This window comes from Macrobrachium rosenbergii, chromosome 22, assembly GCF_040412425.1.
Source record: "Macrobrachium rosenbergii isolate ZJJX-2024 chromosome 22, ASM4041242v1, whole genome shotgun sequence".
Lineage (NCBI taxonomy): Eukaryota > Metazoa > Arthropoda > Malacostraca > Decapoda > Palaemonidae > Macrobrachium > Macrobrachium rosenbergii.
In genome coordinates this window covers 2,647,846-2,665,110 of record NC_089762.1, presented here as the reverse complement: position 1 = coordinate 2,665,110, position 17,265 = coordinate 2,647,846, and the positions used below count along the sequence as shown (strand labels likewise).

General features: G+C 41.4%; 1 protein-coding gene across 1 annotated transcript in view; it reads right to left on the bottom strand.

The window, feature by feature from the left end:
- Rheb (Ras homolog enriched in brain) overlaps positions 1–14,308 on the bottom strand; it is a 34,917-nt gene extending 20,609 nt beyond the window's left edge. Inside the window, exons 1-2 of the mRNA XM_067124121.1 lie at positions 13,724–14,308; positions 8,591–8,682 (exon numbers count right to left, since the gene is read on the bottom strand). Of these exons, the coding sequence (XP_066980222.1) occupies positions 8,591–8,682; positions 13,724–13,772 (141 nt within the window). The 5' untranslated portion in view covers positions 13,773–14,308. The remainder of the gene's footprint in view (positions 1–8,590; positions 8,683–13,723) is intronic.
- Positions 14,309–17,265: the final 2,957 nt, after the last annotated feature.

Sequence of the window (17,265 nt, the reverse complement as noted above, 5' to 3'; positions counted from 1 at the left end):
GGACTGCGTTGGGAGTCAGGTGTGACTTTTCGAAGTTGACCAGCAGGCCGAGTTCCTTCGTCAGGTTTAAAGTTGCTTGAAGATCCTCCAGACACCTCTCCTCGATGACGCTTTCGAATCAGCCAGTCGTCCAAGTAGAGCGACACACGTACGCCTGCCAGATGCAGCCACCTTGCTACATTCCGCATGATGACGGTGAAAATCATGGGAGCTGTGGACAGGCCAAAGCAAAGAGCTCTGAATTGATACACCTTTCCCCTCAAGACGAACCTCAGGAACTTCCTTGACTGAGGATGTATCGGTACGCGTGGAAGTACGCTGCGTCTTGAAGGTCGAGGGATACCATCCAATCCCCAGGTCTTAAGGCTCCTAGAACAGACTGCGCCGTTTCCATCTTGAAAGTTTCTTTCGCGACGAAGCGGTTCAGGCTGCTGACATCCAGCACAGGTCTCCAACTTCCCGACTGCTTCGGACCAGGAACAGCCTGTTGTAGAAGCCCGGGAATTCAGGTCTCACGACCTGTTCTATTGCTCTCTTGACGAGCATTTGCTGCAGCAGGTCGTATAGGATCTCTTGTTTTCTTGGACCGCAGACGACGGAGAGAGGTCCAAGGGCGAAAAACTCAAGGAGGGGGAGAAAGGAAAGGGATCTTGTATCCTTTCTCTAAAACCGAAAGGGACCAACTGTCTGCCCCTCTCACTTTCCAGACTTGAAAACGCAAGAAGCCTGGCACCCACCGGTATCTGGAGGAGAATCACATCACTTCTTGCCCCTACCTCTAGCAAGGGCTTTACCTCTCGAGAGGTTCTTTCCTCGAGAAGAAGGCTTGAGGATGCTCCGGCACGAAAGGGCTTCTTCATCTTGGGAGAAAGTTGCCGGTTTGACGTCGTCGAGGTCACAGGAACCGCAGGGCGCTTCGATGACTGAGCCAACAGGTCCTGTGTGGTCTTCTCTTGCAAGCTTGCAGCGATGTCCTTAACCAACGAAGCCGGGAAAAGATGATTGGAAAGGGGAGCAAACAACAGTTCTCCTTTCTGTGCCAAGGAGACGGACTTCGTAGCGAAGCCGCAGAATAGAGACCTCTTCTTGAGCACTCCTGTTGCAAAGTGCGAGGCCAATTCGTCAGAACCATCTCGGACCGCCTTGTCCATACAAGACAAGACGCTCAAAAGGTCCGACAAGGAGATCGAGTCCTGACTCCGAGACTTAATGTCCAAAGCTCCAAGACACCAGTCAAGGAAGTTGAAGACTTCTAACGTCTTGAAAAGGCCCTTCAAAAGATGGTCCATCTCCGTAAGAGTCCAGGGAATCTTGGCCGTCGACAGATGAGCCCTCCTACTCGAATCAACGAGAGGGCGAAGTCTCCCTAGATGAGGAAGGAAGACGTAAGCCTAAGTCTTCTCCGGTCTCATACCACATCGCCGCTTTTCCCGAGAGTCTTGAAGGGGAAGGGCGAAAGAAGACTTTCCTTGAGCCTTGAGTCCATCCACAAATGGACTTTCTTGAAGGCCCGCTTAGTGGAGAGCGATTTAGTCATTTTCAGGAATCCCGGAGCTTTCCTAGACTTAGAAGAAGTCAGTTGAGAAGGAGGAGAGAGAACTGCCGGCAGAAACTTGTCAGGAAACAATTCCTTCAACAGCTTGACGAGGATCTGGTAGTCCGGCGACGAGGACTGATCCTTCAACTCATCTTCAGACTCGAGACCCTGAGTCTATCTCCAACATCGGGCGGGGAAGAGCAGAGAGAAGTTGGAGAGGAAACACGCCGCAGGGACCTCTGCTTGGAAGAGGAACTGGCGTGCAAAGCAGCTGGAGAACCAGGAACCCCACGAGCCCGACAGCAACGGCAGGTGGAGCGTCTTGAAGGAGTCAAAAACGTCCATCGGGCGCCACGCCTGGCAGCATGACGAGCTTCTTGAGCGTCCAGCCGGGCGTCACGTCTGGCAGCATGACGAACGTCATAAGCTTGGCGGCGTCATCAACAAAATGGAGAACATGACGTCTAGAACGAGAAGGGAGGGGGGCGTCCTGGGGTGACGTCAAGAGACGATCCTCCCCAACACCCTCTGGGGACGAGTCTAGGATTCCTTCCACGACGAGCGGGCGAAGCAGACGAAGGTGACGAACGAGGAGCAGGAGAAGGAGACCGCCTAGATCTCTTCACTGGAAGTCTAACATCCTTCCGACGAGGACGGGACCTGGACTCTCTGCAATGAACGAGGAGAGTTGCTGCTGCATGGAGGCAATAAGGGTCCTCGTTGGTGACGCCTCTCTCTCTGAGAATCACGGAACCTAGAGGCAGAAGGACGAGGGGGCGTCCTAATCCTCTTCTCTTGATGAGGAGAGCTCTTGGGCGCTCAAAACGTCTTCTTGGGATGACGTCCGGTACTTCTTTTCGGGGAACGATCCACAAACTCTGGCGAGGAGCACAGAGTAGGAGAGAGAGGACGTGGCGTGGGCGTCCTCCTCCCTAAAGCTTCTCTTAAGAGGGCGAGAGTCTATCTGACGGTTCCAACCCCTGCGTGGGGAGGACGTGTCAGAAGACGAAAGCAGTCCTTCAGGACCCGAACACGAGATCGAGCCTGGGCAGCCTGGGAAACGTCTTCAGGACCTGCCGAAGGGACGCCAGACCGGTGGGGTTCCCGTCACCCTCCTTCGGCTTTCGACATGCTCTCTCCCTGAGTCCTGGGAGTCCAGCAGAGGTCCAGGCCTAGAGGCATGATGGGGCCGGTCTGACGCCCCCTCCACTGCACTGGGGGCACTAGTCACTTCACAACACTTATCTTGGAGAGCTGACACTTTAGATTCTAAAAACACAAACCGAATCGATTCCATCATAGCGGAATTAGCATATTAGTCTCCACTGGCACGATCTCAGGGGCAGGAGACAAAACCACAGGGTTAGGATCTAAAGGTACAGGGGAGTTAGGGCCGACATCAACACTTCCGCAAAGAGAAGCACTCCTGGAGGAAGACCTCCTCAGTCGATCACGCTCCAACTTCCTCACATATTTATCATACGCTCTCCATTCATTTTCAGACAAAGAAGCACATTCATCACACCTATCATTCAACATGCATATATGCTTCCTACAGTTAGAACAAATAGTGTGAGGGTCAACCGCAGCTTTAGGCAACCTCACCTTACATTCAGACATCACACACGCACGGTAACTAGCAGAGCTAGACCCAGACATAATGATAATCTAAATCAAAACCCAAAGAAAAGTCAAAAAAAGCGTATGCGATCTACCGATCCAAAGTCAAAATACCAAAAGACAATGAGATACTCAGTAATCTAGAAAAAGCAAATCCTATGACGGAGGTGCAGACAACAGTTGTTGACAACACCGGCGACAGAGAAAATCTGAATGGAAAATGGGAATGGTTCCTGATACCCGCCTCCCAGCGGCGGGAATGGGTACTAACCACCTGACCGGCCACTGCGTGTGCCGCGAAATTTGAAATTCTGTCGGACCTTCGGAGAATACAGCTATATATATATCTGACGGGTAAGTTTCATGAACAAAACAGTATTTCTCAATCAATACTACTAATATTGTCACCAACAGCCCAATTATTGTGCCTAAAAATGTTTTTTAAGGGGGTATTTTGGGGCTGGAAAACCAATTTTTCTCATTGGAAAAAGTGTTTGTACCCATGAGCTCTTGCCTCCAACCAATCATGCTTGTGGGTACATGTATCACTGTATGTACCAAAATGTTAGCTGACCATTGTGGGTGGCAGGTGAAAGAAAGATAGAGGAAAAACACTGGGTGTTCATTTATTACTCCTTCTTAAGATGAACATAAAAAGATACTGTAATTCTGTCATTAAAATATATTACAGCAATATTGTTATTCATTAAGAACAGTATACGCAAATTTATGAAATCCTTACACCGTCGAAAACATGCCATAAGCTACTTGAAGATACACAATTGATATTAAATCTTGCATAAATATGCAGAGCACTATCTTTAAGATTATCAAAATGATATCCATCACATTTAATTACAGGATATCAACTATAATCAAAACTCAAGACCAAAAATTTGCGTAAATAACACGAGAGAAAGACAATGCTGTAAGACAGGTTCATAGGACTGCTAAAGGTAGCTATGACATAAATATAATCAACTGAACTAAGAACATTTTACATATAATTTTTATAATTTATGTTATAGTACCGAGTTTATCAAGGGGTATTATCTCCATTAAAACTTACATTAAAATAACACAGCACAACAGGAGCACAGGAAAACAATAAAACATTTGCAAGCAATTACTGCTTTCAAGACATATTATCAAGTGAACCTAAACCTCTTTGATGCAAATTAAATCATTCATACTATAGTATCAGTTGCAGATACCAAGAAATATTCCCTTCATCAAGAATCGCATTCATACTATAGTATCAGTTGCAGATACCAAGAAATATTCCCTTCATCAAGAATTGCAATAAAGTAATGATATACAGGGAGATTCATTCAAAAAAGGCCCTGAATATTGTGTTATGATTCCCATTACAGTAAAGCAATGTGAACCAAAAAAATATGGTACATATCTTGGCATATGTGTAACTGATTACACCACATGTAATGCTGGAAGTGGTTGTCATTTTCTGCCAGACACATTTCGACACCACGACCCATGTTCTTGAATATCTGGGCACGCAACTCAGGGGGGATAGCAGCAATTCCACGTTCAATGTTTTGCTTGAAAGCTCCCAAAGTGCAAGGCTTGTTACAATACACTTTTCCCTTCAGCACACCCCAAAAGAAGTAGTCTGGTGTTGTGAGATCCAACAACCATGGTGGCCAAAGCCCCTTTCGAATTATCACTGCCAAAGAAAGACTCAATTTCTGCCATGCCATTGCCAATGTGTGACACACTGCTCCATCTTGCTGGAAGTAACCTTCCTTTCTCATGATGATCCAGCTGATTCACTAACTATAGAAAATTATCCAGGTACACATTGGTGTAAAAAAAATGGGGCCTATGATGCACAACCGAGAAACTGCACACCATGCACGAACTTTCTGAACATGGAACAGTTGTTGGTGAGTGGCAAAGGGATTTTAAGCAGCCCATATATGAGTATTTTTAGTTACTAATCCTGACAAATAGCACCATGCCACATCTGAGAACCATGTGATGTCCAACATTCATCTACAGGCAGTCCTCGGTTGTTGGCGGGGGTTCCATTCTGGGGGTGTGATGATAACCGAAAATCACCACTAACCGAAAATCGGCGATTTCCGGTGCCTTTTCAGCGATTTTCAGGGCTTATTGGCACCGAAAAGCGCCAATGTTCGGTTATCGACGCCTCTGTTAGGTATGTATCGGCGCCAATAAGCAGAAATCGGCAATTTTCGGCACCGAAAATTGCCGATTCTTGCCACTAGACAAGCCCCATAAAACCGAATCACCATTAACCGAGCCCGCCGTTAACCGGGGACTGCCTGTACTGTTCGTCACAAACGTCTGGAATCAGTGACAGTACAGATAGGCGTAGACTTATGACAGGTGCAACTTATGACAATCTGCATTTACAATAATAGGCAAAAAATTAAGAAAATAAGAAAACGACAAAAAAAATGACCAAAATTTGTGAAAACATCTTGCAGAAGTCAGTGTTTTCAAGTAGCAGTTCCAGCGATGCATGTAAAGCAGGCTACACACTATCAAACATGTATATCCAACATGGCAAATGATCATACACTCAAACAGGTTGGAAGGGCTAACAGTTTGATATTCATCCATCTGAAATGTTTATGCCCAAGTTCTCTGGCTCATACTGACATGTGATTGTAAACCAGCTGCAGTCTGTAACAGTGTACGATCAAACACGTTTGATAGTTTGTGGCCCACCTACATGCATGTACATGCAAAAATCTCCTGCTTTCATTTCTCTCGCTCAAAACACTGTCTCATGCTCAAATCAGTCCCAAAACAATGGCCATCATTTGTACTTTATTTAGTGTTTAAAAAGTTTTTTTATGAAGCCACAGTATGTTGACAGAAAGGACATTTTCATCATCAACAATTCTGCCAGCCAAAAAGGCAAGAAAGGTTACCAACTTGGAATTAAAACTGAATGTAATTAATCAGTATGAAGGACGAAAAAGAATAAGCACAATAACATGCGACCTAGAACTTCCACATTCAACAGTGTTCACAATTCTTAAGGATCAAGAATGCATACATGAAGCTGTCAAAAGGTTTTGCTTCAAGGAACTCTACTGTAATTAGGAAGCAAAGGCACGTGCCCATCCATGAAGAAGAACAGTCACCGATGATGTGGATGGGACACCAGATTCAAAAACGTACACCCATTAAGCCTTATTACCATTCAGGCAAGGGCTAGAAATCTATTTCAGACTCCTGAGGAACATGCAGGTGATATCAACAAGAATTCAAGTCCTGAATGGATCAAAAGGTTCAAAAGACGATTCAGTATGCGTAATGTTCGGACAACAGGGGAGGCAGCAAGTGCAGATGAAGAGGCAGCAAGAAAGTTTGATAGTTTTGGTGAATTCATATATGAAAAAAAGATAAAAAGATTATAACATTTACCATGGAAAAAACTATGAGTTGATAACCGTTCTTAGAGTAAACTTTTCAAAAAAATCAAGAGCAAATGTGATAACATAAACATCACCAAAAGCACGTGCTCCACATGTGATACGCAAATATCGTAAAAATGTTTTGTAACATTATGACGAAACGTAAATATGTTGAGAAAAAACTAAAGATCAGTTATGGTACAGTACTTTCCAATAGTGTGTTGAATTATTATGATGTGATATTCATCAGAGTCAACTGATTTTGGGCGCAGTTATCACTGGCTTACCGTCAATGCCCATGAAACGTGGATGTACACGTAGGGCGTTACAAAACACTGAGACGCACTGGAAAATTAATTAGTGCAATTATATACAGTGAACCCCCCTTATTTGCGGAGGATGCGTACCACACACCCCCGCCGAATAGCTAAAATCCGCAAATACTTAAAACCCCTCTAAAAACACTTAGAACTGCCCATTTTGATAGTTTAAACACAAGAAAAACCCTGTAAAAATGCTTATACCTGAGTATTTTAATAGTTTTATCACAAAAAGTGCATTTATTCATGAAAATTATATGAAAATACAGTAATTAGTGAATATTTCTCAATGAAAAATACAGCGAATGGGCGAATTTTCCGCGAACAATGGCTAGATATGTTCCACAGAGAAACCCGCGAATGTGTGAGTCCGCGAATCATGAGAACGCGAATACGGGCGGTTTACTGTACAGTACTCCTTCAATTATCCAGAGTAACAAAGCCAAGGGCCCGTCGGATAATGCTGAAATCCAGATAAGGGTGAGAAAAAAAATCCAGGGGTGTTCAAGGGGAACTCCATACCCTACCTCACCTAGCCTCGTCAATACCATATACAGGCAGTCCACAGTTGTCGGCGGGGGTTCCGTTCTGATGGTGTCATGATGACCGGCAGACTCCGTGAATAAAGGGTTTACGTAAAATGCAAGGTAATAGGATTATTTTTAAGATTTTGTTTGAAAAAGGGATTTACTGGGGTGAAATTTAGACAAAATTTACCATATTAAATTTTTCTATATAACAGATAGCCTCAGCAGATTTTAAGTAATAATGCAGATGTTTTACTGTAATAGAAAGTGAAACACGAATGAAAATCTGGGCTTCAGATTGCAAGAGTTTAATATGCATCTGACACAATCAGTATGGCCGGTTCCCCCAGCAGAGGTGGTGAGGGACCAGGATCCATACTCAAGAGGGAAATTAGAACTCATTTTCTTCAGGCCCTGTATCTGGAGAGTGTGGTACATTTAGGCTATAGTAAAGCGATGGGTTTATTTTGAAACAGGGCCTAGTTTATGGTAATAACTAATAAGCAACTAGATAAAATCCTAGCTGTTAGAAATATACAAACTGGTGATAATCCAGGGACAGCAATTACATATAAGATGCAAAAACAACATAGAGGAAACTACCTTAAAGGACTTCAACACACAAACACAATTTGTTAACACTCAACTTGAGTTTCAAACTGAAAGAGGTCAGGAAGTGAGAGGAAGAGGCAAATCTTCCTGAATGGTAAATCTAATCAACCTCGAAGAGCAGGACTGACATCTTGGTAAAATTTAGTCTTAGCTGCTAATCTCTCTTTCAATTACGAAAACCACAGTTAAAGCCATGGTTTTTACTTAGAATAATTAAACATTCACACTAGATAAGTGAAGAAAACATTTTTACCCAACCTCATTCTGAATATGTCCTGAGATATAAAGTGGTTCGGATTCCACAATAAGCTGTAGGTCCCGTTGCTAAGTAACCAATTGGTTCTTAGCCACGTAAAATAAGTGTAATCCTTCGGGCCAGCCCTAGGAGAGTTGTTAATCAGCTCAGTGGTCTGGTAAAACTAAGCTATACTTACTTTTTACTGAGATTGGGGACCAAAGTAATTTTACAATATTCTATGTAACAAAAATACTAAGAGCATACAAATCTCCCAAACTGGTTGGGGGTAGAAAGGAAGATATGTCTACTAGACAAATGTAACTTACTTTAATTTTCTTGGTGAATGTATTCTCTATTGTTGGATCATAGCTGTCAACAAAATGGCCATCCACAAACTGGATACACAAGGATGACTTTCCTAAGGACAAATAAAATTGAAATATTAGCTATACACTGCATGAACAAAATATCCCTACAAATACTACATTGCCATTCACTGATAAAACTATTTAACAATGCCACACTGAATAACCAGCAATTTCCTTTCCAAATAATACAGCCATCTACAGTTTCAAAGACATTACTGGTATTCTAACAAAAGAACTTTACCTCTCTCCATCAGATCATCACTCATCTGAGGTTACTTAATCTACAGCCTTAAAAGTCCTAAACTACTGTTTGGGAAATTCTTGATCACAGGCTAATATTCAGTACGAATATGGTAGTCTTATAGTATATGCCACATGACCATTAGTTCTGTTGTCCACCTGAACAGGGAACCATTTACATGAAACCAACCTATATACTGTATAAGACATACATACATTGTCTATCTATATACATATATGTATATTCACATACAAACATATATACATACTGCCCAAGTTTGGTGTAAAAATGGGGCTGCAACAAGGGAAAGATGTGAGAAATACAAGATATTAGATATAGTACGGGCAAAGTTGCAGAATAAGAGGACGGATCATGAACAGAGCATGGAATGGCTGATGTTTGCAAATGATACAGTAACGAATGAATGAATGATATAATTTGGACTACAAAGCCAAGCACTAAGATACAGGAAAGAGTGAGTTGGAGTGGTTGGACAAAAAAAAAAAAAAAAAAAAAGAAAAGAGAGAGAGATCCAGAAGATAAGTGAGATGAAATACACGGCTTGGAAGATGAAAACTTGGAGAAAATGCCACAGCTGCACTAAAAAGTAATAGTTAAGAGAATGAATAGTGGGATGGAAGAAAGGACGCATAAATGAGGGGAAAACATAGACAACAAGAGAATTTCAGAGACTTCTGACAGGGTCAAAGTGTTTGCAAGAAGCTGAGAGTAAAATTGATTAAGTGTCAGATTATCAGGGTACATCAGAACCAAAAAGAATATTTATATGGGCAGAGAGAGAGAGAGAGAGAGAGAGAGAGAGAGAGAGAGAGAGAGAGAGAGAGAGAGAGAGAATAGACTCTTATAAGGTATTGAAACAAATTTTCAAATGATGGTAGGATGAGAGAAGAGTTGTGGAATAGAAGAAACAGGAAGTTTACTGTTATAACAGCTGTCCATCTTGAAAGTGAAGTATGAATGTCGAGTACGAATCAAACACAGAACTTATAGAGATGAATTTTCTTTTGTAGTACATTTAAGAAAGAAGAATTGAAAGGATAAGAAATGCGGATATACATTTCCTGAAGTGGGGTTAACACAAATGAAAGAATGGCTCGGTGTGTTTGAGATAGATTGGGCACATAGAAGGACTGGTGGATAATAGTAGACAAATCTTAAATGTTAGGAATGAAATGCTGTTGGTGATCTCCTATGCAGTTAAATGAACTGGTTAGCATGGCAGTTTTCTGTGTAAGGGTCTCATTCACAATCGTACAATTCAAGTCTAAATGTGGCAATGATAATTGTATTTTCTATTTTCAGAAGGTAGACCCTGTCAAGGGAATCAGATTAATCTTTAAACAATTATATTAGATTTCATTTCAGTTACTGGTTCTCTACAAATTTAGAATGCAGAAACAAGAAACAGTATAAAACAAATTTAGAAAAAGCTGAAAAGTTACACTCAACATTTTTAGAAATATTAAAATAATAATAAATGTGGTATACATATTGAGGCAGGCATGGGTTTGGCTAACATTACTGAACAACAATCACAGGGACTGAGAGTAAAGAAGCTATGATGCTAGAGACACATCTCAAACAAGTGAAAAGGAAATAAAAAATATAAACTGAAGGAACAACCACTGTGAGTATTAATTTATATTTTCTCTAACACAGACTGTAAAGAACTAGGCATGTTTAAAGGTGACAAACTTTGGGAAGGATTGACATAACTGCAAAGTGTGCAGCACTGCAGCCCCCTGACTACTGACACACCTCTTAATACTGGATGCTGAGTAGGGAGAAGAAAAGATACTAAATTTTCTATCAATTCTAAAATTAGTGTAAAATGTTGTGAGATATCATCGATCCCAATAAGGACTGCCGATCCACAGAGTCTTTCCAATAGAGGTCTTGGAAAGCATCAGTGAGTTTGCAGTTTTTGGAATTATGTACCCCAGTTATCGGCAGGGGTTCCGTTCTGACGGCCTGACAATAGCCAAAATTCACATTCTCAAAACACAAGAGGGGGCAAGTGTAGAACTACAGGAACATATTCCGCATTAGAAAACAAACTTAACCTTTCCTAGAAAGCCGTGTCCTGACCTAACCGGATCTTACCTTCCTAGCCTCGCCTACGGCACCGTACCCTGATCTGGCTGGGGGGTCTTTGCCCCCCTGGTCCACCAGAGTAACACTCAACACTGGAAACAATGGGCTAAGCTTCCAGTCAGAGGTAGTGTTGGAGCTTGATCCCGTCGTTCCGCAAACTACCCCAGGAGAGTAAGGATTAGGCTAGTGCATAACAAATGCTGACATTCTGCTGTGCACCATATGTTTTGGGGGGTTGAGGGGGGTGGGGGAGAACCTTGCTAGCACCTCTCTAATCAGGTTGGGCACTGTGCCATAGATTAGGCTAAGTTAGGGTATAGCCTATCCCTGTTGAAATGTGTTTTTGGTTTAGGCTACTTTTTGCAACCTGCAGAAATAACTCAGAATAGAATAGAACATAAAATTTTTGCCAAGGCCAAGAGCTGGGACCTATGAGGTCATTCAGCGCTGAAACAGAAATTGACAGTAAAAGGTGGTAATGGTTTACAAGTGACCAATATAAGACAGAGCTATATAACCTACACAGTTGTGTGGAGCTCCTCAAAACTAACACTATGAACCCCAATACCACTACTGTAGTCGCAAACCAAAATTTACTTACATAATGAATTTATTGAAAAAACCCAAATTTTCGCTCTTCCTTAAAAATCAGAAACTTTTATAAGTCTCAACTTCATCTTACCCCCGCCTGAAACCGCTCCTGTGCGTGCGTTTACACGTGTACGTTACAGACTGTATGGCTGACGTTCTGCCCACGCATTCAAATTATCCAATGAATGCCACTGTTTCCAGTAGGCGGTTTTTTGAAGACCCTCCCAGACTATCGAATTCCCCCAATGAATTTGAATGATTACCGATGACTAGATACTATTGGAAGTATATCATATCACATGGCTTTCTTTGCCAGTTATACTGCATTATCTAAATGACGTCATTAGGCCTGTATCGCACTTTTGTTTAAATTTTTAGATCAACATTTGTCTTAAGTATGGCTACTATAGAGGCAACTTGAAATGGTTTTCATTACGATCAGTGGCTTTTCATTCGAAATCTCCATTCAAAAAGTGAACATTTACTGAGGAATTGCAGTCTCACGGGGTTTTGAAATTTTAACCTATATTTTTTACAAGAGCTCTTCATCAAATTACGACTTATAAGCTAAGACAACACTGGCCCGCACTCTCCATAGCTAATATGGCAAAACTGTAACCAGTAAACACCCCTATGTTGCGTGGCATTATTTTATGTCAGCAACTTATAAAATTTTAACCATTTTTAAAAAGAGCTCTTCATCAAATTACAAACTATAAAGTAAGATAATAACCGCCCCCCTTCCATGGCTAATACAGCAAAATTGTAACCAGTTAACACCATATGTTATGTGGCATTTTTATATTGGCAACAAAATTTTACCCATTTTTAAAAAGAGCTCTTCATCAAATTACAACATAAGGTAAAACAATATCGCCCCCCCTCCAAGGTTAATACGGCAAAATCGTAACCAGTAAACACCCCTATAGTTCGTGGCAATATTTTATGTTGGCAATTTATAAAATTTTACCCATTTTATGCAAAAAACTTTAACCGAAGCCATGAGCAAAATGCAAACTAAAGCAGTGATGTACTGACGAGTTGTGTTGTTATGCAGAATGTAAACATTATTAAGTGTCGTTACACACTGCCATGGTTCATGACTTAGTGAGTTAAGAGTATTACACCCACACTGGATGACGGAATAGTTTTTCTGGTGTATTTTCACGCGTTTTCAACAAATTTGACGGAGATCTTTTGCCGAAAATCCGAATTTTTTGGAGTTGTAGTTCGAAAGCCCTCAACTCCAAAACTATGGATTTCTGACAAACATCTCCATCAGATTCGTTGAAAACGCATGGAAATACACCAGAAAAACTACTCTGTTATCCAGTGCGGGATATTGGCAACTTTTCAACATTTACCTGAAAGGCTTGGAAGGTGCAACATGAATCAATGGCAGAACTAATTATTAGCTCAGCGTTGGGTATTACCTTTGAAACAGACTTTTTCTACAGTTTGCTCGACTCTAATTAACCTGTAATTAACCTCAAAACTTATTACAATTTTGCCATTGAGCATGTACAATGTTATAGGGAAACTTTTGGTAAAAAGTAGAGTTCCCTTCACCGGAGGTCTGGGGGTGGGGGGAGAGCCTCCATCTAAGTAACGCAGCCTACTAGGTTAGGTTATGTCAATAAGGTTCCTTTTATAATAGGTTTCCCTAGCCGTTCCCTTCTTGAACATATGGCTCCCTAATGTCTCTCGTATTTGCGGGACCATTCCAGGGAGTTCGTGCGGCACTAATACATAGAAACACCGAAAAGTCAGACGGGAAGAAAGAGAATACGAACGGAGGTCCAGTAAGAGGAATGAAAGAGACCGCGGCATTTAGTACTACCGAGGTCGCAGCTGGTTCCGGAGGGAAGCTGCAAAGACCCGTCAGTAACGCCTGCAGTTCACCGCTTGAGCTCACTGACGGCGCTAGCCTGGCCCCTTACGCGAGCGGAAAAAAGGTGGCCTAGCCTAGCCTAAAATGCAATAACCGTCGCAGTGACGGTAGGGAGGCCTCTCCCACCTGCCCCACGAAAGAGGAACCAACGAAAGGGCCAAAATTCGGTAAATTCGGCTCACGAGATTCGGGGCATTTGTTGCCTCGATTGGCCTCCTACCCAGAGAGGCGCAACGTAGACCTGGCAACTTACCAACACTCCTGTAGCCCATGACGGCCACCTTCCTGTTCTTCGAGGGCATGGCGCTCTGTCTAGGGGCGGCTCATCCAGAAGGAACACGAAAATCAGCAGTGGCAGCAGGAGCAGCAGCAGCAGGAGCTCGGGGCCGATGCGATCTCTCAGCCTGCAGCAATTGCACAACTTTTCTTCTGCTCTTCGCTCGCTTCTCCTCCAGTTACACCTAGATATGTCGGTCACTTGGCCCTTCTGCTTAACATTATTGTACAATGGTAGAAAAATAGTGGTTGCGAGGCCCTTTGTAACGGCAAAATACTCTCAATTACGGTGGCTTGGGAGGCTGTTGTTATCTCATGTTGTGCTTGCTAGTAATAACCAGACGGACGCCATTTGGTATAAATGACTTATTTTTCAACAAGACATTCATTATTCTCGGTCAAATCCTGGGTCGATACGTCCCACTCTGAAATCAAACGCGTCAGTTAATTTTACTTTTTATCTTTATCTGCCATAGAATGACATCGGTTTGTTCCAACAAATAAATTATTTTTTAATATTCCTCAGCTGAACGCCAGATCAGCTGACGCCCAGCTGCTCCACTAGCGCGCTTAATTCAAATCATATTATGTAACAGAGATTGCCTAATACTACATACAGTTACGGAACTACCATCCATTACATAATTTCATGTATCTCCGTAACAGCGAATAGCAAAGCTTTATGTCTTCAAACAACAAATGACTTGCAGGAAAAAAATTTGCTTTGCTGACATATTTATCGTCTGGTGGTGTGCAACTTCCAGCAGACTGCTATCACGGATGCTATTTCCGTGTTCAGTTTTGGATCATCGATATTTTTACCAATTTTGAACGCAAATGACTCTGGAAAACATGTCATTGCTAACAAATAAATATTGTCTGACAATGACAGTGTAGTTTCAAATTTGGTATTCCAAAAAAAAGTCTAATCGGTCTAAACTGTGCTGCGCAAATAGCCGAGTCAAATTGCGCAGTACGCGTAAAGCCACTAGACTTGTGTCATAGTTCGGTTGCTCTTGGTATGGAGTGTAAATATACTTCCATGACTAATAAGAACTAGAAATAAATAATAAAAGCAACTTAAACTTGACATTTCAGTCCAGATTCCAACAAGTATAAGTCTGAAGGTCAAACACTCTTGATTTGAGGCGAGTTTTTTCTTAATATTTGACGAGTTTTATTTTTAGCGATTGTTTCATTCCTTTTACTTTAAACGTACGAAGGCTAAAGGGGCTTAACTTTACTAATGTATTTAATGTAAAGGAAAGTAACGTCGGAAACTGCTGTTTGCTATCATTATGAAGAACGCATCAGAGTGCAGCTTTTGAAGTTTTGTTTTATAACTGTCCGTCTTCTTACAGAACTCTGATCTTGCCACGGTTTTTACCGGCGCTGTAAGACTCGAGATTATCATGTTCCTTGGAAACTTGTCTCTCCTCAGGAGATATTTTTGTTCTTTTATTCGGCCATCCCTTGAATGGTGTTCCAGGTATTCAGCGGCATACACAAATCGCAACTATTTTGTGACAGAGGTTTCATTTCTATTTTATCATTTCAAATCTTCGTATGAATATCTGGCACCGATATTCGATGAATTGATTACGCATGTTTTATCAACTGTTATCAGTGAGTCTGATCATCCTTTGGCTTTAGATCTTCCCAGGCCATACGATGCACCACGTGCCCTAGATGTGCAGTTAATTCTAATGAGACTTGTTGTCTAGTCTTTCATGAGACTCAGAACCGGACAGTTTCCTGAATGTTTTTTGTGCCAGCTGTGACCAAATGATGGAATGACCTTCTAGTCATCAAAAGTGGCCTTGGATGAGAAGTGTTTAAATGTTAGCATGTACCATTTAAATCTATATCATTCTGAATGCTCAAAAATCCATGTTGGGAATCTTTTCTCGAGCTGAATTGCATAAATTGTGTACTGTATAATTATGACCTGCCCCAGAACATTAAAAAAAAAAAAACAGGTAATTACTGAGTGAGTTGGGACCCTTGAAACAATTTGATGTACATGACAAAGATTATATTAAGTCTTAACAATATGTTTTTAAGGCAAGATAACTTATATTATACTACATTATTACTTCAGTTCATAAGTGTATTTTTTTTTTTTTTTTTGCAAAGGTCTGACGTGTAATTAATGTACAAAAACCAATCAAGTAGAGACAAAAACAGAACTAGCTGGTTTTGCCTCTCTATCTATTCTTCTGCAGCCCTACATTTTTTTTTTCAAAATGAACAGCATGACCCTAGAATGCAGATTTAGCAACAACAAAAAAAAGTAAAAATTGCGCCGAAGATAGAGTTTTCTGCACAGCATGTAATGCTGTATGAAACTCTCATCCACGGCCCATAAAACATTCAGCATCTATAGCGGTGCCAGGCTCACGATCATGGCTAACTTTAATCTTAAATAAAATAAAAACTACCGAGGAGGCTAGAGGGCTGCAATTTGGTATGTTTGATGACTGGAGGGTGGATGATCAACATGCCAATTCGCAGCCCTCTAGCCTCAGTAGTTTTTAAGATCTGAGGGCGGACAGAAAAGTGCGGACGGACAGACAAAGCTGGCACAAAAGTTTTCTTTTCAGAAAACTAAAACCACACGCTCATATGGAATACCTTCCACGATTTTGATTTCACAAAAAAAAAATCCCATTTTTACTTGAAGATTATGCGTAATAGAAACTTGAAATTTCAGTTTTTACATATGAGAACATGTTCGTTTAATCTATTTAAAAACTGCATAAAACTCAGGCCACCAACTCTGGTTACTACCTTGATAGTGTCAGTGAGGACGCCTGTACACCGCGAAAAGAAAAACGGAGTATATTTCTTTTTCGCTAATTAGACGTTAGAGAAGGGTTTCTTGGTAATATTTAGGACAACCTAGATTATTAGCAGTGTCTCTACTTTAAATAAACTCATCCTCTACGTACTTAAAGAAGAGTACAGCTAATTTATATCTCTAGAAAGGCCTGAGTAAAAATGTGCAGATTCTAAGTTATTTGCCTGTGTAAATCTTAAGGAAGGGACTCGTGACTAAAATAAGCCTCGTGGTCAAAACTTCCTTAGGAATGAGCAGAACTTCGTTCATAGGCCTATAACAAACCATATGAGGCGACCAAATTGACGGGAGGAGCCCCGTCTGAAAATAAAATCCATATTTTTGACAACAGTGGGGACCATTGGCACTCAGTTTCCAGTATTCAGCCCTTTAAATTAAATAAGTTCAGTATTGGAACTGGTTGGTGGTCATGGTGATTCTCAGGAATCTCTGGTGTCAGACAAGGAATCCATTAAGCTGCTGTTAACGGTCATTCTGGTAGATAATCGATTACTAATCATTACTGTTTGTACTAGTGACAAATCTCTCTCTCTCTCTCTCTCTCTCTCTCTCTCTCTCTCTCTCTCTCTCTCTCTCTCTATATATATATATATATATATATATATATATATATATATATATATGTGTGTGTGTGTGTGTGTGTGTGTGTGTGTGTTTAT